The 25,393-nt window shown below is 37.6% G+C and overlaps 3 protein-coding genes across 4 annotated transcripts in view; 2 read left to right on the top strand and 1 right to left on the bottom strand.

Annotated features, from left to right (window-relative positions):
- LOC124267909 (sodium- and chloride-dependent glycine transporter 2-like) overlaps positions 1–17,029 on the top strand; it is a 27,369-nt gene extending 10,340 nt beyond the window's left edge. The window contains exons 6-14 of the mRNA XM_046702900.1: positions 153–265; positions 1,755–1,883; positions 2,541–2,640; positions 4,085–4,185; positions 4,644–4,811; positions 6,122–6,255; positions 14,903–15,136; positions 15,379–15,505; positions 16,760–17,029. Of these exons, the coding sequence (XP_046558856.1) occupies positions 153–265; positions 1,755–1,883; positions 2,541–2,640; positions 4,085–4,185; positions 4,644–4,811; positions 6,122–6,255; positions 14,903–15,136; positions 15,379–15,505; positions 16,760–17,011 (1,358 nt within the window). The 3' untranslated portion in view covers positions 17,012–17,029. The remainder of the gene's footprint in view (positions 1–152; positions 266–1,754; positions 1,884–2,540; positions 2,641–4,084; positions 4,186–4,643; positions 4,812–6,121; positions 6,256–14,902; positions 15,137–15,378; positions 15,506–16,759) is intronic.
- On the bottom strand, positions 15,543–25,323 carry LOC124267918. Its single transcript, XM_046702912.1, is given in 5 exon segments — positions 15,543–16,324; positions 16,326–16,716; positions 17,555–17,679; positions 18,146–18,305; positions 25,238–25,323. Coding segments are annotated over 2 exon segments (1,065 nt in total). The 5' UTR covers positions 16,706–16,716; positions 17,555–17,679; positions 18,146–18,305; positions 25,238–25,323; the 3' UTR covers positions 15,543–15,639.
- The window catches only part of LOC124267884 (sodium- and chloride-dependent glycine transporter 2-like), a 48,631-nt gene continuing 44,783 nt past the window's right edge, over positions 21,546–25,393 (top strand). The window contains exon 1 of one of the 2 annotated variants that reach the window (XM_046702877.1): positions 21,546–21,650. The gene's annotated coding sequence lies outside the window, so the exon portion shown is untranslated. Of the gene's footprint in view, positions 21,651–25,304 lie in introns of those variants that run through there. The other variant, XM_046702884.1, reaches the window with a different exon arrangement.

The raw sequence follows: 25,393 nt of genomic DNA, 5'->3' as shown, positions 1-25,393 counted from the left end.
TGGGTACAATGTGTGAAGCCTATTTCTGGTGTGCCCTGCCGTGATATTGCTGGAATATTGCTAAAAGCGGCTAAAAACCATACTCACTGATTCGCTCACTCCCTGTGTATTCCTGAGGGCTGTTTTGTTCTAAATTTGTTATTTTTTTGCAGGACCTGGATTGGGCTTTGTTATTTACCCAGAAGCACTGGCTCATCTTCCGGTTCCACAGTTGTGGAGTTTTATCTTCTTTGTCATGATCATCCTTCTGGCAATGGATTCTCTGGTTAGAATACACCAAAGCTACAAATTTGTTTTTGCTGGTAATGGCTTCATCCGGTGTAAAATATACCTCAAACATAATTTTCATAATTATGATATTAATCACTGATTTAATTTTACCCAGTGATTGAATTAGTTGGATTCGACTTGCATATGCATCTGCATCTGTCTTAAATCACCTGAAGAAGGGGCAAGAAGTAGCCCAGAAACGTTGTGATATACAATAAACAAGAAGTTGCCATCCATATACTCGTCTTATATATTCACCAACTTCTAAATGCCTTTCAAGAATCTTACTGTAAGGGACGTTTTCGCGAAACGGGCTTGATAAACGAGCTAAACTGGACCTAATCTCGTGTTTTCACGATTTGGCATTCTCACACGTTTGACAAAGTTACAGTTTTCGCGACCTCGATGTAAATTGGCTCAAATTTAGTGTTTCCGCATTCTGTTTTGGCATAGTTAGAATGCAAGATCTCTTACATTATATCTCACACTTGTGATGCAGATGATACATTTTGCGCATATGACCATATGTTGCAGAGCATGATAGTTGACCATGACAAATACACAGAACGTGTGAGGTTCATTATTAAATGTAGTTTGCAGATTAGGTATTTTGACCTTCTTTGAGTGGCATTTTATTTGGGAAGTACAATATTGAAAAACCTTATGGATAACAACTTCTTTTATTTCGTGAGTCCGACGTTTCAGTGTGGAGTTTTGCACCGTTGTCAAACAGGTAGACTAATGCTTAGTCTCTGAATATATATAATTTTGATAGTAACAAACAAGCCCATTTAAATTGAAAAGGAACCCTAGGGAGACAAGAGATTCAGAACCTGAGGAAATCTAGACTTGCTTTATTGAGGGCTTTAGCACTGCAGAGAGGCTTGGCAGTAGGGAAAATAATGTGGTTCAGGGACTGTGAGACAGACTATCAAGCAGGTATCACAATCTGTATCGAAACGTCGTACGTTTCTTATTCATAAAGTTTGTCAGATGTGTATTTTGAAGCTTATTTTAATATACTTTGAAATAATAGACTAGTGATTGTGTGGAACTGAATAACAATGTATACAGGAGGACCTTAACCTAAAATCTTGAAATCTTTATTGTGTAGAGGTAAATAAACTGACGTACAAAAGAAAGTACACATTCGGTGCTTTTGGATTACTTTCCAAAAAGCGACGTAAATGTTTTGAAAAGAGTTTTTACAGTGATATATAAGTCACAGACTTTCCTAATATGTTGCCAAAACACCACAGATATCGTGCCCAATTGCGAAGTTGCCTGTCAAAATTACAACACTTTTCAAATAATTCCCAAACACCCGGTGTATACTTTCTTTTGTACGTCAGTTTATGATGCGTAACATGTGATAGTCTTATAACAAACAAACACATGTATCAAGTCCAAGTCAGTGGTCATCGTGTCAGTGGCGTGTCATGCAAATTTGACATATGCACACCTATAATCATGTTTGTTGGTAGTTCTCGCAGGTTGAAACCTTCATGACGGCAATCTTGGATGAATACCACAACCTAGTGAAATGGAGAATACCAATCGCTGCTGTCTACTGCCTGGTGTCATTTCTCCTTGGACTTGTAATGACCACTGAGGTGTGTGTTAGGGTAGCGTGCGTGCGTGCGTACGTATGTGTGTGCGTCCATGTGCGTGCGCTTGTATTTGTGTGGTCATATAATATCTATAAGTCTTCTATCCAAAGCAAAAAATGGATGGCCCTTACAACTTTCTGTAGCCGTATCGTATTCAAAATGTTTTCTCACAGATTTCAATAACACACATTGATTTCTCGGTCGTTTATTAATATATTTAATTATAAAGATGATTATGACTGCATGTCTTCTTTCCGCTCGTTTTAATATTTCCAGGCGTATTGCTTAACTACGACAATCCTATTTACATGATATTGTGGGGCGGTGGGGTAGCCTAGTGGTTAAAGCGTTCGCTCGTCACGCCGAAAACTCGGGTTCGATTCCCAACATGGGCACACTGCGTGAAGCCCATTTCTGGTGTCACCCGCCGTGATATTGCTGAAAAGCGGCGTAAAACTAAACTCACTCATGACATTGAATACGACAAACACTGTGTTATTGTTTTATGTCTTGACGTAAAGATAGCTGTGCAATTTCAACTGTAGCCTAATTCACGGTATTCTGTTTACCATTGCAATGTGCACTGAAGTGATTTACAGAAAGGAAATATAAATATGACGTCAAGTTCTTGCTTGTTAATATTTTGATCTTTAATTTCAGGGTGGAATATATGTGTTCCAGCTTGTAGACTGGTACATTGTGGCGCTTTTCATAACATTTGCTGCGTTGCTGGAATGTGTCATGGTGTCGTGGTTGTATGGTAAGGACTGTTCGCTAGGCACATCCTATGGTTTTAAAACACCAGTCCATTTATCAACTGAATATTTCTGGCCAATGATCCATCTGATATAAGTATGTCAGTATTTAAGTTACAATTTTCTAAAAGACAGTAGGTATTTGCCCAATGTAAACAAATGGAGAAAAAACACACAAACGCTCCACAGTTTTAAGTAAATATATGTGCCACTGACGTTTTTGTGGTTGGAATTGTTACGATGTTTGCAAATGTAACATTTCTTATTGAAACCCAGTGATTGACATCATAAGCATCTATCTACACAATTGGGATACAATGACATGTGTCAACGAAGTCACAGAGCATGAGACCCGTGAAGGTCCGGGTTAGAATTGATCTTCAGTAACCCATGCTTGTCGTAAGAGGCGACTAACGGGATCGGGTGGTCAGGCTCGCTGACTTGGTTGACACATGTTATCGTATCCCAGTTGCGTAGATAGATTCTCATGCTGTTGATCACTGGATTGTCTGGTCCAGACTCGATTATTTACAGACCTCCGCCATATAGCTAAAATATTGCTGAGTGCGGCGTAAAACTAAACTCACTCACTCACTCATAGAGCATGACTTGCCCATCCCGTTAGTTGCCTCTTACTGCAAACATGAGTTTGCTGAAGACCAATTCTAACCCAGATATTCACGGGCGACAAGCATGGGTTGTAACAAGGACCTGTCGTGAAGACAGATTCTTGCAATAATAATGCCTCAACGCTGATCTGGACCAGTACATAGAGAATACACAGATTTCGTTTAATTTCGTCAGTTGGGAATAAGTTCATTAGAGGATATCCTTTAATGTCACTAATTCTGACTTACGAACCCCGATTTGGCAAAGAACCCTTACACAATGTCCCTGCAAATAGGATTCAATAACTGTCGGGTGTACTTTGGGAAGGTTTATTTGGTCGTTATTTTCATTACAGAGGTAGCAAGTTTTAGCACTGCAACATGCGGGAATAAGATATATAATTGGATCACTGAATATCAGTGATGTCACGAGTTGTTAGCGAGAAGGGAAAGCATTCTTCCGCAGCGCCAGCCATTTTACAATTTTTCATAACAAATGTTTGTTACCTGACGTGCATTGCGGTTCTCTCGCTATAAGACAGCGCAGTACCAACAGTCGCCGAGCTAAATAGAAGTCAGGGAATTACGAGCTCAGATGTTGATATCTCAACTACCTGGCATTTTAGAAGTTGATGGAAAATAGAAAAAGTATAATACCTTATGGATAACAACTTCTTTATTCATTATGATTATTACTCTTGCTTGACAACGGTATAAGAAGCTATACCGAAACGTCGCGTCATAATAAATCAAGAAGTTGTTGTCAATAAAGTATTATACTTTTTCTATCTCAACTACCATTTGTCGAAAACTCTTTCTGATATTGTGTCTATCTTTGTAGGTATTGACCGTTTCAGTGACGACATACAACTGATGATTGGCAGACCAGCACCCCTATTCTTCAAGATCACATGGTGTTACATTACACCAGCTATGCTCCTGGTAGATATCAACGTCTTTCATGGAATTGCCTCTTTATGACCTCAGGGAATATATACAAGCAACAATTTCATTTCCATCCCATAAGAAATAGATTCTATAAATAGTAACCATTGTTAGATTCAAACGTTTTTAGGGATCGCTATAACACAGTGAGGATACCAAGTGTTCGCGAATAGGTAAGCAGTTCCTGCCCAAACGTTAGCACGCATCATAAACACACACAAAGGCAAGTCAGTTGTTCAATTGAAACAAATATATGCCTGCCTGAAAGCTTTGTAAAGATTTACCAAGGTTTCTTTACAAAATACGCTTGAAAGGGTCTGATGTTAAACAATACACACAGTGACATATATACGTCTGTATGTGTGTTTATTATGTGTGTGTTGAGTGTGTGTGTTGTGTGTATGTGTTGCGTGTGTGTGTGTATGTTCTTTCATATTTGATTTTTCATTTTTCAGATGACTGTTGTTTTCACCTTCGCCCAGTATAAATCACCAACATATGGAGAATATGTGTATCCTTATTACTCGACTGTAATAGGATGGATAATCGCTTCCATTCCCTTGATGCCTGTGATAATAATGATGTTTCTCGCTCTTTACCGTAGGAAAGGAGGTGTTTTTCAGGTAATTCGGTTTAAAGGTATCAACATTCTCAATGAAACAGTTTCCATTATTTCTTTGTTGTTTAACGCCGCACTCAGCAATATTTCAGCTATGTGGCAGCGGTCTGTAAATTATTGAGTCTGGACCCGACAATCCAGTAACAAACAGCATGGGCATCAATCTACGCATAAATTGGGATACAATGACATGTGTCAACAAAATCAGAGATCCCGTTAGTCGAGTTATAACATGCATGGGTTGCTGAAGATCAATTCGTATCCGCATGTCGCTGTGAAAGTGCATGAGTCTTGAAAGTGACGTTATAAACCATATTACCTCACCTCTCTAGATCTATTTTATCATTTGAATGGTGATACATATAGTAATCTACGGTGATTAAAAGCTCATCACTGCGTTAAAAACGCATCACTGAAACGTTGCTGTTCCTTTTGAAAAAATGAAATGTGATAATTGTTTGTGTGAAGTGGAACTGACTGACTGACTGAGTTTGGTTTACGCCGCTTTTAGCAATATTCCAGCAACATCACGGCGGGGGACACCAGAGAAGTGGAACTGAAGAGACTAATGTGTCTTTACGCAATCGTCAAACCCAAGATAAATATATAGGTTTAATAATTAGCAAGTAATCCCGTCTTTAACAACAAGGAGAGTTCTATGGATATGCAACTTCTTTAGTGAGTGCGTGAGTGAGTTTGGTTTTACGCCGCTTTTAGCAATATTCCAGCAATATCACGGCGGGGGACACCAGAAATGAGTTTCACACATTGTACCCATGTGGGGACTCGAACCCGGGTCTTCGGCGTGACGAGCGAACGCTTTAACCATCAGGCTACCCCACCGCCCCGCAACTTCTTTAATATAATATGAGCGACGTTTCGGTGTAGCTACTAACACCGTTATCAAGCAAGTGATGCACAACACTGGAGGGAAGGTTACATATACACAGTAAAGTTAGAACAGTAAGTGATTGATGTTTGCACAATTAATGACAAGGTTGGAGTACACTCAAAGAAGTAATCCCGTCATTGTTTCATCTGGAAGTAATACCTTTCTTCAGCATATGCCTGTTGACTCTTGGTTAAATGAGTATGACATTCTAGACTCATAATATATGGCAACAGGTCCTTGGGTATTTTTACAGCTCATGACAGTGCCTTGGATGTGTATGCAATACTGTAAACGCGGTCGTCAGTAGCTGTGCGAAAAGATTTGTGTAAGGCTTCTAGTTTTTAATTTTAATGCTCCTGACGGAAGGGCTTTTTTTAGCAATGTTTCTGTGCGGAGTGCTTATGGTATTGGATATATTTCAGAGGATCAAGATGTCCCTAAAACCTGATGACACATGGGGTCCATCTGAACCATCTTACCGTGCAGAGTACATCAAGAAACACAGAAGATCTTCCACTCTTAAAAGTGCCTTCAAATCGTCGATTTCCTGGAAAGGGTAGATAACCGCAGTTGGTGAACCTTTGGGCAAGACGTAGGCACCACCATGGGTACCATTTAACGTTTTGCTACCTATATGTGACTCGGAATATCCGACTGGCAGGTCTATCATCAGTGTATACATAATATTTGAGATATATTCATATAAAGAAATATACATCATTATCTTGCCTCACACATGAATGTCGTTTCTGATTGGCTGAGCGTTCTTCTATTATTTTCAATATACCCAGCTTACAAGCGAGTAACATTTTCTATGTACCCCGCTAGCAATGCCGAACTCAGTTGGTACTTCGTAGTAGTAATTCTTTATTTCTAATAACATTGAATCACGTATGATGTACAAGCATATTTATTGGTATCTTGCCAAGCTCTGTCCTCTCGAGCTCAATGCAGTGTAACCAGAATGCTGCGATTACTACCTCAGGTGGCCAAATTCAGCCATCCCATTTCTTTACAGCATTTCCTTACAGACATATATAGAAAATTGATTTTTACGGGTGTGGAAAGAGTGGGGGAAAACACGTGCAAAGTATCTGATGCAGCTGAGATTATTCTTCAAAAACACCATATGTACATTTAACAATCACTTATCATTAAGTGCAACCAAAGCATTAGAAAAAAAGCCATATTTGCAGACAGCATAACATTACCTTTGGTCGTAGTTTCAAATGTTTGACACCGAAAGCCTGTCCGTTAACTCAAAGGAAATAACCCTTGTGGTCACAATGAAGTATAGGTTGCCATGTGTTTTCCAATATGATTAAGTCAGTGAATACATAGCTAGACTTGCTAAGACTATAGACTTCGTGTAAGGCATCATAGATACTTCACAAACATGGTACAGGACCCTTAGCCTCATTAGCTTATTGCCTCACCACTTGCGAATTAAGCGTTGGCAGATGTAAATGTTACTGAAGATGTTGGCCCCGCCAGCCATGGGTGTTTGGGATGTTAATTCTGTAACCCGAACCCTGCAGTTAGTTTTCCTGCAGATTATGACAGACGCGGAACCTGGGGATATCAAGACATGCTTCATTTAGGGCGTAAGCATTACAGTAAGGGATGGGCGGAAGGGGAAATAATATCGTTCTGTGACTGGGACAAGACATGGAAAACAAAACATTTGGACAACAAACCATTGTTTGGGTCTTTTAATTGTAAATATGATTCAAATAGCTTAACCTAGATTTCGATATCCTTCAAATGTACATTTGGTTGAAATTGGAAAATATACATTTATTCCTAGACAAGAACGAATGTTTACATATAATTCCAAAAGTATAACAGCACGAGTATCCAATTTGTCTTTTTTCTTCTACCCATCCCTACATACGCTCAATCACATGTGTCTCCAGTAGGGCTGTAACGATGCATCGAACTATCAATGGGTTGCAATTGTTGAGTCTCCGAGAGCAATTAATTGATGGTAGAAGCGAAAGACTATCGATGCTTCGATAGTATGTGTGACTATCGATAGTTTAGTAATTGACTTCCGTTGATAAATGCGCAGCCCAAAATACAAGATGTTTGGGTGCAGACTTGCAGCTTCATTGAGTTTATGTTTTAACTGTTTACTTGAAGTTTCTTGTCAATTCAATTCAATTTCTTTATTCTCATAAACCAAGGTAAACTATGGTTACATGTTCTAAATCTCAATAATGGCAAAGAAATGCGTTTTGGAAGGAGGAGATATACATCAAAATTGGGAAATGGCTTTTAGGTGCTGATAGTGTATACCCTTAGGACTAGAAATAATGTCATTGTGCCAGTTTTGGATAAATTGATCTTTAAGAATATGTTCAACTTTTGTGACCAGCCACTGGGTAGTACAAATTGAGGGATTATCAAAACATACGAGAGTCCAGTATTGTCTAATATATTTTTTTTAACGTGCGAGAGCCAGGGATTATGTTTTTATCTATTGATCTTTGAAGTGATAAATACCTGTAAATTAAGTTCGTAAGCTTAAAACACCTTCTTGGTAAGTTAACTTGTGCCAAAAAGTTTAATAAACGCTTATAAATCATGATTCTAATCGGGAATCTTCCTAGTTCCCCATACAGCATGAAACGAGGGGTTGAATTTCTTAATCCTGTAATGAGTCTTAAGAATTTTAAATGAATTTTCTCCAAAATTTCAAGGTTTTCGAAAGACCAGACTTCTGCACCATAGGTCATGATAGGTACTACCATTAAGTCAAATGCTAACAATAAACAGTCTAAAGGCAAGTCTAATTTTCTAGCTTTTTTCACTAAACTATACATTGCTTTTGAGGCACTATTGCTTACAGTTTTAATACTTGATACGAGTTTTCTATTTCTATGGAGCGTTATACCGAGGTACGTATAACTATCAACTATTTCAAGTAATTTCCCATCCAAATGAAATCTATGTTTTGTGCTTTTTGATGGTCCTGCCCCGAATATTACTATTTTAGTTTTGCTTATATTCACTTTTAGCTTCCATGAATCACAATAGTCCTTAAATGAGTCCAAAGCATCTTGTAGTCCCTTTGACGATTCATCAAATAATATTGTATCATCTGCATATAATAAAATTAACAACTTTACAAATAGCACCAAATCTTCGTATTCAATATAGTTTAGATTTACACCATTACAGTCTGAAGTAAGTAAATGAGTTTCAATATCATTTATGAAAATGGAGAATAGTAAAGGTGACAGATTTTCCCCTTGTCTGACGCCGTTGTTACATGAGAAGTAGTTTGATACGTCATTATTACATTGTACAAGTGATTTGATATTATTATACATTGATTTGACAAGATTCAGGAATTTGCCCCCTATACCAATCGTTTGCATTTTTTTCCACAATCCCACTCGCCAAACCGTATCGAAAGCTTTTGTAAAATCTATAAAGGCACAATAGAGTTTTCGTTTCCTATCTTTCAAAATTTGCATCAGGTTATTAATTATAAATACATTGTCAACAGTGGAGAATGATTTTCTAAACCCGGCTTGGGCAGGTGTTAAAACATTATTAGTATCCAAGAAATCCGAAAGGCGGTTGTTTAATATTTTAGTGAACAATTTTCCAAAACAACTAAGTCGAGTTATTGGTCTATATGAGTTAGGATCAAATTTATCGCCTTTTTTCTTATAGATCGGTTTAATTATTCCCGTTAACCATGATTCTGGTAAAACACCCTTTTCAAATGTGAGATTAAATAGTTCAACTAATAATGGAGCCAGCAAGTCAACACTATCTATAAAATATTCATTTTCTATAAGGTCTATCCCTGATGCCTTACCCCTCTTGAGTTGTTTAATTGCAGAAATAACTTCTTCTTTCACAATGACCCTATCTAAAACATCACATGTAACCTGTATAGCATTGTCAGTATTATCGTTATCTCCTTGTTCACGTTGTGCTGATTCATTTAATGATTTGAAGTGCTCGTAAAATACGTCAATGTCTAAAAAAGAATTGTCATCCTCTTTATTTTGATTACCATTTAAAATTTTCCAAAACTCTTTCGGGTCATGTTTCTGTTTATCTCTCAACATTTTATCTTATTCATCTTTGTAAAGTTTGATATGTTTATCCATGCATTTTTTATAATTCTTAGACTCAAGTCTATAAACGCGTTTGTTATAAACAGATTCATTTTTTTAAATCGCCGTTTGGCTTTATTAAATCTTTTTCCTAGCATTTTGACACGCTACACTAAACCACGGTTTAGACTTGTTAACATTTTCTTCCTTTCTTTCTCTCTGGCTTCGGACTCGAAAGTTGCTCGTGCAGCCTCTGTCAGCACGTGCGCGACCTCATCTGTGATGTCACTCACCAGGACTGGGTCACCTTGCTCAAGCCTGGCTAAATGTGCTTTCTGGCTCAGGTTGTTTATCCTTGCGGTGTCTAAGTTGTTAATGAATTCTTTGGATTTATCACGGTTATATCGTCTTGGCCTACGTTGAGGGTTATGTGACTTACTGACTTTATGTTGGATACCTGTTGTTGGAGCCTGCAAAATATTACTGGAAATGCTAAATGTTATCGGACAGTGTACATCCGAATACAAGGGTGAAAAGTCAGGTACATTCAGATCAATGATTAAAGGTAAGCATGATGCAGAGCATATTACATAGTCAACAACACTAGCATCTTTACATGTTCTTCTACCAATCAGTTATTAAAAGAGACTGAAACTACTTCAGCTTGTTTTTATTTCACATAAACTATACATTTATTTGGGAAATGACTTCAAATGAGAAATTCAAGGTGAAAAAACCTACTAGTATTGCAATAGTTGGTCGCAGTTGTTCAGTTATTAAAAGAGACTGAAACTACTTCAGCTTGTTTTTATTTCACATAAACTATACATTTATTTGGGAAATGACTTCAAATGAGAAATTCAAGGTGAAAAAACCTACTAGTATTGCAATAGTTGGTCGCAGTAGACTATCGCTATCGCAATGGTATGTTGCAATAGACTATCGATATCGCAATAATTGTTCCCCCTCAATAGTCATCCCTAGTTTCCAGGTCACGGAGAATCAGTGGTTTACAGGCCCGTATTGCAATTCTCGCGCGTGTGCATGTGTTGTTGACGCGGCATGGACGCCTTGTAACATCACTATTTGATTATTATTCACAAACACATGGTCCCACGGACTAGCAGATATTTATGATGAAAACAGTTTTTTTATGTAGGTGGCTTGAAAGTCGCTTTTACAAAGGCTTATAGATTCGATCATAATACTTTTAGTTTTACAGTTTCTTTTTTTGTCTCACGTCAAAACTGATATTAATTCTAATCACAGATTAAAGAATACAACAATAAATAGTATGCCAAATTATCGTTACCATGGTAAGCCTGTGATATTTCTTCTTATGTAAGACTGACTGAGTTTGGTTTTACGCCGCTTTTAGCAATATTCCAGCAACATCACGGCGGGGGACACCAGAAATGGGCTTCACACACTGTACCCATGTGGGGATTCGAACCCGGGTCTATGGCGTGACGAGTCAATGCTTTAACCACTAGGCTACCCCACCGCCCCTCTTATGTAAGAGAGTAATAAAAACGATGCTAGGTATGGCAGTACTACCGCAGATGATAATGATGTCGTAAATTTTAATACGTTGCTTCAGCGCTATCACTAATCACTGGGTATCTATACAATTATATATATGATGGAGGAGAACATGCGTCGCTACTTTTCTCAATAGTCTGAATACATGTATGTAGCGTGAAACTGGCAGAAACCTGTAGAAGAGAGTGTTTGCCCTACCTGTAACAACGATGTGCCGTGTCTATAAAGGGATATAATGGGGATGAATGACATGCACTTTTATCTTGGCCCGTTTATGATGATACATACTGCAATCTTTCACAATAATCTCTCTGGCTATCAGATTGAGGGTACTTTTTAAACATAACCGGTATTTCTATTATTGTATTTATACAGTAACATTCATCGAACTTTCTCCATATACGTCCGTCAGATACATCGCGTACTACCCCTTTCTCTCTTGATCTTCTCAAACGACTGTTACATGAAGTTCGAAGTATCCTGGTTAAAGTAGAACAGTCTTAAGGCCATACCCTACATACACATTGTACCCTAAATGTGTACAGCTTCCGTTCGGGGGAATATCAGGACAACGATACGTGTATCTCCAATGTTGTAGAAAGCACTCCACTTATTTAGGAAAACAATAACCCGCTGATATATTGCATTCATGTCGGAATCAATATGTTCGGCACCTGTCAGATCTGAACTTGAACATGCGAGGTCTGCGTCTATGTCAGGCTAAAGGTCTACCAGATGTTTAGCAACATTGGGGCGTAATGGTCATAGGCCTGCTCTAAACAACGGAATATATATCTTATGAGAAAGACTTCTCCCACGGGGAACATTACAGCAATGCAACATCACATTTACTTGTGTGACATTTGCTTTCGCAATCTGAGTTAAAGGATCGTCTATTTAAGCAGGACAATCAAGACGAATTTCACAAGACGTACGGAGGTCCAAGTTACACATGGTATAATCAGAGAACTCACCCGCCAGTGCTATCCGATTATAATCGCTACACAATAAAAACTCTTTTTCATTTCTCACTGAATATATAATTTCATATGGCATCGTTTGTTATCGTATCGTTTGTTACTTAGCGTTAGTGAGACAAATGTGGACAACTTTAAAGTTCATGTATGGCGATATTACATCAAAGGCTGAGCGGAAGGAGAAATAACGTGGTTCAGACACTGTGAGACTATTAAGAAAGGTCACATGCAGTGCAATAATATTCCAATTATGTACTTTCAAAAATTATTTTACAGTCGTGATCCACGAGCTGAACTGAATTTGTTCGTGTAGCGTATTTGGCTGTGTGAGATAAAGTGCTATTCCCGACAAACCAGAAATTCAAGCCGATACGATATTGTCACGCACCTCTACATTACGGCAGAGTATTTTTCTGGTTTGCTCAACATGTTTCAAAATAGTGCCCCGAGTTTATGTGCTTCTGTGACCAGAGTCATTTGCATGTGCAAAATCTACCAATAATTTACCATTCCCTTTTTGTTAGGTATCTTTGTAAAGTCTGTAAAGAAGATAAATAAAACGTTGTAAAATAGTTGTGTACAGAGTTGACAATACTTTGATTAATTTCATCAGAAAATGAACAATTTCCATAGAAAACTGATTGTAGATCAAAACCATTTTCATAGAGGAAACATCTTGATCGAACTTCAGCAAAATTTGGACACATGAAAAGATCGTGAATGACATCCTCATAGTCATAGCCACAAATACAAGTGGAATTAATTTGAAGGAAACGTTCAAATTTATGTGCATTTAGGTCACTACAGCCCCAGGCCTGTGTATGGAAACAGTTCACTCAATACCCTCTCTAGTAATTTGTATCAGCGATATTGCCTTGTTATGAAACGGAATAATAATGTCAAGTGACCAATTCACATAATGTCCTTAAATTCAATTATAGATTAGTTCAAATTACGAACCAATGTTTGATGGATTTTATGAAAATATTATCAACAACTTAATCCATACCTGATGGCTTGTTCTGTAAGTGACAAGGAATCTCAATTTGGTAATTCAAGAATCTGGATATCTGTTGTTGTCTCGTTAGATTGATTAGCATAGAAGTGATAAGAACCATCCGCAAATCATTTTCGTTTCGCTCATTGGAATTTGAGAGTAATTGTAAAAATGTCCAGAATTTTTCAGAATATTTAACACTTTCATCTTTGAGTTTGTTGTTTGCTATATTTATCTTTTTCCTACACAATATTGCATTATTCCTGACAGCTTTGGGCTTGCCTTCATTGATACATCGGCTTATTTCTTTATCAACACAACCCAGACATGGATCTTTCTTAAGTTTGTTATTTACTTTTGCACCATTGCTGATTGAGTTAATTGATTTTTGTTGTTTTTTCACACAAGAAGCAGCTGTGCAAATGCAAATGCTATGCCAACCTGTCTTCTCCGACAAGTCTGGGGCCATGATAGACAAGTTTACCCTTTTCGCGAACATCTGGAGTCATCAGTGATTTTCAGTGGTCCATTCATACAACCCGTAACCCATACGAATAATGGGATTACAATTTCTAAAACACGCGTTACACTTGACCACTTTCCAAATGTGTATGTACTATACTCTTGATCCTTGAAGCCCTGAACAGGGTCGATCATCGAAATCTGGATTTGTAGACACCTGAGCCCCGTTTCACAAAGCTCTCGTAAGCATAAGATCTCGTAGCAACCGTACTTCCTATACTGTAACACAGACTTATGACAGTCGTATTGCTACTATAGCTTTGTGAAACGGAGCCCTGTATTATAGTCTGCTGAAACATTGAAGTATTTATGGATCCGCGCATCTTCGCTAAGCCCCTCCCTCTTGGATACTGTCGCGAGGCTCCCCACGCTTTCTAACAAAATGGCCGCCGCCGAGCAAAGCAATTGTCTCGCATGCATTCCAGAAAACTCTTCCGTGTGCTTTTTACCGATTGCTGATCAAATATCGACTATGAGCATGCGAACGGGACTTAATTATTACCAGCAAGGCTACATGCATGAGGTGACACTTCAGTTCCCGACGGTATCCGCCAAGTGTTGGCCATCACTCAGGAAAAACAACTCGCCTCATCGACTGTCACTTGACCTTGATGTCGACCGAATCAAACATGCTTATTGCTCTTGTAAAGCTGGGTAAGTTGCTATTTTCGGAGATGATTTTATACCTGTTACGAAAATGTGTGCGTACGATTTTAATTTATTGTGATGCATAGTGCACCCAATCTTGAAAGGGTCTAGAACGTAGAGGCCAGACTTGTCAATGTCAAAATACCGTTTGGTTTTAATTATTGGGAGAGGCCCTATATCAAATGTTGTTTATGAAGTTTTTAGTTATTTCTAACAATAAAATTGTCAAAGTGAATTAATGCAAATATACCACAATTTATTGGTCCTACATTTTCCCAATAAATCCATGCTTGAAGAAAATCTTAAATATTAGGTTAGAACATTTGTATGATCAAGGCATTATTTAGTTATTAGAACCAGACTACTGAGTATCAAGTAAACTATAAAATCTACTCATAATCTGCTAAATAAATTTGGTAATCTTTGCTATTTCTCTTTCAGTTTAAGTGGGAAGTGTTCCCATATAATAGGTCTGACCAAGACATTGCACGGATTCAAGCTCCACAACTTCAAAGAAATTCCATCTGATTTGAGTTCCACATCCATGCCAAAACAATGGAACAAGCCAAGGGGAGACAAAATCTTGCCAGTGCCTATCAGCCAGGTTGTGGTTGCTAGACCAACTGAGCAACGCAAGCGGAAGCCAATACAATGCCACACTGACATGAATTACAAGTATAGTTTTATTCTTATTTCATCAGACATTTTGCTAAAATTGATAATTCAAGATATCCATGAAACATTTGTACATTTTTACTTGATTTACTTGCCCTTATGTAACCTAAATACAGAATGAAGGAATTCTCTATTCATGATAGAAAATCTGCATTTTTAATGATAAGTGTAATTCATATTACAAACACAACTGTAAGATGATTTTTTTGTATATGAACTGTATGTATATCTTTGTATTTCAGGCTACCAAGGGTTGATATGGCAAGTCTTCAAACTCCACAGGGCACACCACTCCTGCATAGAACAGCACAACATGATTTGCCTTGGGTGCAAACTCCTATGGGAGATGTGCCAATTGGATCTTATCAGGTATATATCTAGATAAATGTCAAAGAGGTGCAACTAAGTTAAAAACATTTCAGAAGAGTTTGAAATTTTGTTTTATTACGAGGTGCTGTATACAGTAGTAGCTTGACCTCATTCAACAACTTAGATATGCACCATTACTTAAACAAAGCATCCTGAAATAATGTCAGGTGGCAACAAACAGACCAAATCTTGTTTAGCCTGGAGAATAGAGATGTTGGAACACAATTTGACAATAATTTATACTGTTTCACCTTGTTAATAAACCTCTCCATGTGAACTCTGTGCCTTGCCACTTTTTCTCTACATGAATTTTCTCCCATGTTGAATTGTTTTCCTGTCTTTCCTTTTGGAGGTATATTCAGTTTCAAACTTAGTTTTTCAACTTCATTCATGATAGAAAAACCTTTGTCAACCATGATGCCATCACCTTCATTAATGTGTCCAATTTCTTTCATCGACTTAATGACATCATAAAACCCAAACTGTTCAGTGATTGCTTTATCAAATATTGAACCAGTTAATAGTTCTGAAACAAACATTAAGCTTCCATTTGGATCACATCCAATCAAACCCTTAAGAGTAGAAGAGGACTTGTAATCACTGTAGACTTGACTTTGCAAACTTACAGCACATGGGGTCTGTGTTTTGACTTCTGTCCCATCAATGATAATTAATGTTGTTGGATAGTCTCTATGATATTTTTCAGGCATATGTTGTATTATATCATCCCTGTGTGGCCATATTGGAATCTGCCCTAGCTTGAAATATAACAGATCAAGCCATGTGTTGAGAATGATACCTGCTGACTGAGGACTTAGTCCAAGCGAACTGCAATGTCTTAAGTCGAAACCCATGCCTTAATCGACAGAGAGTAAGCAATAATACATCCTGAGGTTTAAGTCTCTTGATGTCTTTTCTCCCTGATGAATAATCAATGTCCTCTCCTTGGGGTAGCAGAAATGTTAGTAGTGTGAGAAATCTCACATATGTAACACCTGTATAGTGTTTGAATAGGTTTTTGATTTTTGTGATCACAACATCTATGGCAAATAATGATGATTGTTGAAGCTCTCTCTGCAATTCCTGAATTGTCTTCTCATGTGATGCCACTTCGTTGTTCAACTCTCTTATTTCTCTTGACTTGTCTTGTAATTGTTGCTTCAAATCATGTTTTTCTGCTGCCAGAGCTAGTATGTCCATTACTGATATCCCTGAAACCACAAAATATTTGAAATGATTTATTTATAATTTCAGATCAAGAATGCTACACCAACTTCACACATATGTGGGAACACCAGTGTTATCTTGCCACCACCAGTGAAGCTTCCCCAGGAATTTGCTCATTTAAATGATGAAGATACAATCTGTAAGGATCCCAAATCTCTTGAAATGAAAACACAGAGTCAGTCAAATGAACTCTGGTTTGATGAACGCAGGAAACGTCTAACTGCATCAAGTTTTGGAAAGGTTTTGTCCAGAAAAAAAGACCAAATCATGGCTTCTTGAACTCTATTTTCACTAGAAGAAAATTAAAAGCACAAACACTAGAATATGGGAAGAAACATGAAAAGGATGCTAAGGCAAGGTACCATCAGAAATATCCAGACAGACATTTTCACGAATGCGGGTTTGTTGTAAACAATGAGTTTTCATTTTTTGGAGCAACACCTGATGGCAAGATTTGTGACAATGGTGAAAGTGGGATTGTTGAGATCAAATGTCCCTACTCAGCACGTAACATGACCATTGACAATGCTTGTGAAGCTTTAGACTTTTTCCTTAAAAAGGAAAATGGTGTAATTTCTTTGAAAAGATCTCACCATCACTACGCACAAGTACAATGTCAGTTATTGGTTACTGGGTGCAGTTTTTGTGATTTATTGTGTTCACTCAACTGGACATGCATGTGGAAAGAATAACTCCAGATATTGCTTTCATGCAGTCAATGTTAATGAAACTAGCCATGTTTTACAGAGATCATGCGGTATCCTACCTAAAGAATGCAACCACCGAGGAATAAATGAACACAGAATCTCCATATATACATACATGTTTCATCAGTCTGTGTAGATGTGTTGATCAGGAAGTCAGTGGACTTGATTTCTGCTTGGTCATTGGGTAACAATATCTGAACTGAAACAGTCGACTGGGTGGATGGCTTGCTCGTGTTCAGTCTGAAAAAAAGGAATGTAAAATGTTTGACATGACTATGATGATTTTTATTATTTATTGTCATTATGAATATTATTTACATGTATTTTTCCATCATTAAAAAACAGAAATGAATCTACTCATGTGTGTAATTTGTGAAACATATACAAGTCAATATTCTCTCTGAGAACAGACTACACTACATAATGAAAATAAACATACATCTAACAGACGCAAAAAATGTAGACAGTGATTAAGGGGATAATGGAAACTCTGGGCACTCTGAAAAAAGATATGAAGGACATAGAAATAGCAATGAAACCTAAAATTTGATTGAAGTTATGTAAAATACATTTGCATACATACATTTCTAGAAATATTAATAATTATCTCACGATTATGATTTAGGCCTATGGTATTTATGTATTTTCCATTATTGAATTTGAAGAATGCATCTAGTTTGATTTGTGTAATTGTTTAAATACACACATGTCAATATTCTCTTCGACAAGAGATGACCTCTGCTTTTTATCCGATATGCAGGGAGTGTACTGGCTTGGGCGTTTCAGGAGTGGTTTCCTGACTGGCTTGGGGCAGGCTCCGTCTGCGGGCACTGGGTCAGGATATTCTCTGCTCGGTCCTTTTCATCCTACAAAATAAAATGCTGGAATAAAACAAAATACTATCATACCATTGTGGTCCCTATGCCAAAAACCTTTCCGGGATCACACTGATCCGTCTTATTACAGATCAATCGCTTTAACGAGTTGTGTCTGTAAAACCATGGAACAAATGATTAATAACAGATTAATTTGGTGTCTGGAAACCAATAACTAAAACTTAATATTCAATGTGGTTTCTGGAAAAGTCGCAGTACTATAGATCATTTAGTACGATTCGAATCCTTTGTCAAAAATGCTATAATATCAGCGTGTAGTCTCCATTTTCTTTGATTTGGAGAAAGCCCACGGTACTACCTCGAAGCACTGCATTTTGAAAGATTTACACGATTTTGGTTTAAGGGGTCGTTTACCTCTTTTTATATCACAGCTTTTAACAGACAGGTAATTTTAAGTCCGAGTGGGTTCAACTCTGTCTGACCATTACAATCAGGATCAGGGTGTCCCACAAGGTAGTATTTTGTCTTTCAAAGATTTTATTGAATTAATTAGATGGATCCCTGATTGTGGATGATTTTAATGTTTCTTGTCGTGGCTAAACTATGCATACAAAAGAGAAGGCAGTTACAAATCTGTCTCAATAAAATTCATAAATGGTCAATTGAAAACAGTTTTAAATGTTCATACTTTTCTGCTGCATTTTGAATGCCTCACAATATTTATTTGATTAGTTAAAAGTCGTTTAATATTCACAGATGGTGAACTGAAAGCTGCTTGATTGTCTAAATCAAAAACTAATTGTACACATTTCTGTAGAAAGTACTAGCCGCATAAGGACCCGTGAAGGTCCGGGTTAGAATAAACCTTCAGTAACCCATGCTTGTCGTAAGAGGCGATTAACGGGATCGGGTGGTCAGGCTCGCTGGCTTGGTTGACACATGTCATCAGTTCCCAATAGCGCAGATCGATGCTCATGCTGTTGATCACTGAATTGTCTGGTCCAGACTCGATTATTTGCAGACCTCCGCCATGTAGCTAGAATATTGCTGAGTGCGGCGTGAAACTAAACTCACTCACTCACCAGCCGCATATCGCCCCAGAACTGTTTTCAAATGGCACACCTATCAAGGTTGTGAAGGAGGTCAAGTCCTTGGGACTTATGTTTGACTCTCATCTGACTTTTTTACCACATATTAAATGCTTAACATATAAATGCCCAAAAGCACTTGACCTGATGAAAGTGGTTTCTAATTCAAAGTGGGGAGATCAAGCTACCCTCCTACACATATATCGATTATTGTTCCCCTGAGAAGGTATGTAAATCACATTTCATTCAAAGGTTGTTTTTCATACTACGTGTATTTAATCGTAGAATATGTGTTCTTTTAATGTTTGGCTAAACTGTAATATACAATCGCCAACGACTGAAGGGATGGTGTAAATCCAACTAGGGTCCATACAGGTAACAAAGCACTGTAAGTCCCAAGGTCCCTAGTATGGTGAACTACCTTCAGTTGTTGTTAATTAGTTTTATATTCACATCTGTGATCTTCTAGTGGTTTTTACTGTCCCTTGTTGACAGGTTTTTAAAAAGATTTTTATGAATATACACCATATAGGCGACGTTTCGAAATAGATTCTAAAGTCGTTGTCACCACTTGCTTGACAACGATATTAGAATCTATGTCGAAACGTCGCCTATACAGAATAAAGAAGTTGTATATCCTAAAAATTGTCCTCATACTTCTCCTCAACTTCTAAAATGCCATTCAAAGAAGGTTTTTATAATTCAACAGTGTGTTTGTCATGTATCTAGTACGTTTTTAGTCACGATATATTTGTAACTTTAAATTTTAACTCACTCACTTTTCTCATGTTATGACTATATAAAAGCGATGACCATATTTACACATATCTGTCTTATTAGCCCATAGTCTCCCAAATGTTCGTTTATTTCATGGTCTGCATAATAAATGTAAATTTGGCGGCCAAATTATACGCACATTTAAACGATTGTTTATATGGGCTTCTGATGATGCATCTTATTTCTTAGCATGGTTAAAGGTCACATGCAACCAAAAAAATCAAACATAATTAAAACACAGTTATCTTTTATTCATGACATATAATATACATTGCTGGTTATGAAAAAAACATATAAACAAAATTATAAGCGTACAATCGCAAATCAAAAGTGCATTATTTTGTACTTGGGTTTACTTCCCAAGAAACAAAGCAGCCGGGATACCGAACCCAGTCAGAGCGGGTGGGTGTGCACTCAAGTGTAACGGCTGGCTCATTGTGTGTGTATATATAGAGATGTTGGGTTTTGTAAATCATGCTCATTTTTTTGTGTATAACATTTTGCAATCAACAGACATCATAACATGTCATGTGTACAAGTATCACACCTGCCTGTCTGTGTAATTACATAATGTGACAGAGACCGAACTCGGGCCATAAATCAATGCGTTTTGTTTATGGTGTATAGCCTGATAGGTGTTAAGTTCAAATTGCATGTGGTCAGTGATCGAAGTTGTGTTTTGAATATTGCCATTAGCAGACAAGCAGGCAGACACATAGGTGTCAATAAAACAGACATATCTATATCACAGTTAGAAATTCTGTCAACGCTAAATAATGACATTGCTTTAAAGTATCGAACTGAGAAAGTGACTCGGTAAGAAGAACGTGTGGTGAAATAGACAAATGAAATTATATAAACAGTTAAATCAGTAATCTACTGTCATAACATATAAAAAGCTCGCGCCTGTGAAATATCAACAAAACATTAGAAAAATAGCTCACACCAAAGCCTTCACCGAGTATTCACCGGACGACCCGCTTCCAAGCTGCGTGAACCTATTTCACTGCGCGTATTATGAGCGCAGCCCAGTTGTTGAAACCACTTAAATTCCCCCAAGCGCTGGGGGAAAATTAGTGAATCGTTTGAGCTACGATTTCGCGCGGGTTTTTTCATCGCGTTGTTTTTCAACTTTATAAGTTGAATTTGCATTTTTGATGATTTGTTTCGGTAAGTCCATACCGAAAGGTATCAGAATCTGCAAAGTTGTGTTTTACATTGCATGTGACCTTTAAATTTTGAAATACTATTCCTTTGTGTGGTGTATAACACACAGTCGAACGCACGCATGCATTAACATACACATCCCACTTCTTATTAACCCGTTGACTAATGTTTATTACCAAAACATATGACCTATTACTATACAGTATAGGTTGGGCCCATTAACTGTGGTCACGTGACAGATTGCAACTGAAGCGTACCAGTACACAGCTATATACTGGCGTGGTGAGGCGAGGCGTGGCATTCAGAGCTAGAGGAGGATTCGTGGAGTATTCGGTCGCATCTGGTAGGTTTGCTTTTCAGTTGCTTCTGTTACACTCTTACAAATTTCTAAGAATTTGGGTCTTGGGGTGTGGTGGGGGAGGCTCAACACAGGTTAATGTTCAACACAAGTGACAGCTGGAGATCAACTGATAATTACAAACGCTTTGCTCACTTGTGAGACACAAGGTGCCAGCTTTTATAAACGTTAAGTGATGCTATACGTGTGTAAACGTCATTTCTCATATTCGATTGAATATTTTAACACACCGAATTTTAGGTCTATTATTTTTCTCGAGATTCAACAGAGCAGCTTTCTGAGATGAAGAAACCTGAAATCTACACGTGTCGTGATATCCGGCGAAACTTAAAGTATTTTTAAATCAAAGATATGTCCTTTCCTTAAAAGTGAATTTGTAAGCAATGCCTCGTCATACAAAAATTACAAGTGATGTTTTCAATGTATTCCTCTAGCTTAATCACAGTTAGTAGAGTGCAATTGTCTCCGATTCACCGTATACCGACACAGCAGTTTTGGGGTACCCAAAAGATACCGTTACGTCATACATCAAGAGTAGTGAGTGAGTGAGTTAAGATTTTAAGTAATTTTGGCAGTGTTTCAGCCATACCGTGTCCAAAACATTTATATATTCATAATACATAGTTAAAGTATAAGAACATGTCACGAAGGTCAGGAAACAACTTTATTCCCTGTCATTGGAACAATAACTTTACATTAATTCATCCCCCGTTGAGGTCACTGCCACGAACAATTTCAGTTAATAATAATACCCTACCGATTCCAAGAAATATTTAGCTATATGTACATAAAAATGTATCAACAGAATCAATTTCCCTTACAAATCCAACGATTTCCTTTAAAAAGCTAATGCTTAAACGAGAATCAACACTATTTCAGAGATCCGTCATCGATGATGATTCGAAATATTTATCCCTTGTGATTGAAAAATCAATGCAGTCAAGTCATACATGCTTGACCGTGATTCTTTCATCACAAGGGATTTAAAATGGATGTTCCCCACCTGTCAACAGGTATTCATGAATATATCGGGAACGGCTAATCAACCTACACCAGTATCTTATACAGCGCCGAAAGTAATGTATAGAAAGGCTGTAACGCCCGATCTCAGCGAAAACCGCCTTTGATGAAGATCTTTTACTTAAACCAAGATAGTGTTTGAAGAAGTTAGTCTGGACTTTTTCTGTACTTTCACGAAACGTAAAGCCCCATATTTCACTGTCATAACATGCTATTGGTGCAATTTTAGTATCAAATATGGACAAAATAACCTTCAGCGAAAGATCTGGGTATCTTGTCATTAGCTGGTAAATAGGAAAACAAGTTTTTTGAGGCTTGGTTTGCAAGAGTTTCACAGGCTGTTGACCAACACAGTCATGATGAAAAGATCACACCTAAATACTTATTTTACGCCACAGTTTTCAGTTGGTTGCCCTTATAGTACTACTTCTCAACCTTTTTAACCTTACCACCATTACGAAAAACATCGATGTTAGACTTTCAATATTTACAGTTAATCCCCATTTATTGCAAAATAATCCTAAAGCATTCAACTTTCTCTGCAGATCAGCAACAAAATCTGCAACTAATACAATGTCGCCAGCAAAAAGAAGTAATTTTATAATTTCAACATCAACATCAACAAATATTTCCTCTGGAATCGCCATTTTGTAAATAAACAGCCAGCTGTTTTATAAAGAACATGGACAACAGAGGACTTAGCATAGAGCCTCGTCTACATCCACAATGCATTTCTATCAACCGAATCAAATGCCTTGTGGAAGTCAATAAATGCAGCGTAAAGGCATTCAGTAACGATACACCCATGTTATTATTTGGATCTGATAAATCCCCTTTTTTGAATAATGGAAGAATCATTCCAAGAATCAGGAAATAGTTCACTTTCCAATATGGAATTGAAAAGTAACTGAATATGAGGATAAGATGAGGAGACTTTTTGTAGAATTCAGACGGAATTCCATCTATGCCGGGAGCCGTATTTTGCTTAAAGGAATCAGTAGCATTGATAATCTCATTTTCAGTCTTCAGACAACATAGTTAAATTGTTACAATCTTCACAATTCATATGATCATGTTCTTTAATAAAATGTTCTACAGACTCGCCAAATTCACTGATTTCTGTTTCAGGATTTAACAGATCCTTAAAATAATACTGGTACCAAACTTCTGGTGTGATGCTACTTGCTCTGTGTTAAGTTTTCAATAAGGATTTTACCGAGTGCCAGAAAGATTTACAATCGCTGAAATTAAAATTTACACGATCAGTTTTCTCCCTTCCAAAGGCATTCTTTTTCTCCTAACTTTCTAAACTTTCTAACTTTTCTAAACTTACTTTTACTCTGAATGCACTTATCAAGGTTTTCTTTACAGTTATTTATTCTGAGGAGCTGCAATTTAGCTTATTTCGTTTTTGTTAATATGGAACATTCTTCGTCAAACCACACAGGTTGTCCAATGAAAGAATTCTCCGATCATGGTGTTTATAAATTTTCTGAAAGTGTGCTCCAGACATTGGAATAAGTTCAACTAGTTGTTTAGCAGCTTCATTTACATTCACAGCTACACTCTCTAGGAATTTATCAATCATTTCTGATGCTTGTCTTGAGTTATAATTGTCAACATAAACATTTTTACCTTCGTCGGACCAGATACATTTCGTTATTGGGTAGGTACTTGACAAACTTGTTTGACAACTCACACCTAGGAATAGATTAAATGAGAACTGGCAAGAAACAGGTTAATGGTCATATTGTGTTCAGCTGTGAACATATAGATTTATCTAGCCTCACACATAAATGTCTTTTTCTGATTGGCTGCGCTCCTCTATTATTTTTAATGTACCCCACTTTCAAGCGAGTAGAAATTTCCATGTACCCTGCTGGGAATGCCGAACTCATTTGGTACTTCGTAGTAGTAAGTCTTTATCTCGAATAACACTGAATCACATATGATGTACGGAAATTACCGATGTTTTGCGAATGCAAATCGATGGAAGGGAGAACTCTAAATTTGTTTTGCTTGTCGTCTGGTATTCCATACTTGATCCGATACCCGTGCTTCAAATAGTTCAAAATTACCATTGAGGTTTTCGGTAAGATAAATACGCTGTTCACTGGGCCCATGGGTTCGGGCTCAGGGGAACATAAACACACATCGAGGGTACATCAGCCCATGTCACCTCGAGACCAGTGAACAACTTATATTGTCACTTTATCAAAACAACCCGCTGACACTAAAAAGTAATCCACTTAACCTGTTCCATTTGGTCCAATGTAAGTGAATGAACCACATGTGTTTCCAGATCTTCTGCCATTCACAATATGTAAATCTTGCAGCTTACACAACCTTAATGATAATAGTAGTTCATACTTGTTTACTTTTTCACCTTGTGGCTTTCTGGGTTCTGAAACCCGTTCAATAATATACAGTTCTCCTACATCAATAAATTGTTTATCACTTTGGTCTTCAATAATTATATCATCCATTCATGTCCCCGAAAATTACAATGTCGGTATACTGATCGTATTCAGTTGTAATACATGCGATCTTACCGTTCAGCTGCTCGGTCCGGTTGTCGTCCGTCTCTCGGTATAACGGGGAGCCCTCGGGGAGAACGTAGACTCCACCCAGGATGACGGTTGTGGCCTCTGACTTCAGTTCCACGAACACGACACGCAGTTGCTCCAGGTGTCATGGATTCTAGTCAG

This window comes from Haliotis rubra, unplaced genomic scaffold (assembly GCF_003918875.1).
Source record: "Haliotis rubra isolate DU_JTF1 unplaced genomic scaffold, ASM391887v1 Scf1007, whole genome shotgun sequence".
In the NCBI taxonomy this organism is placed as follows: domain Eukaryota; kingdom Metazoa; phylum Mollusca; class Gastropoda; order Lepetellida; family Haliotidae; genus Haliotis; species Haliotis rubra.
This window is presented reverse-complemented; position numbering and strand designations above follow the sequence as displayed.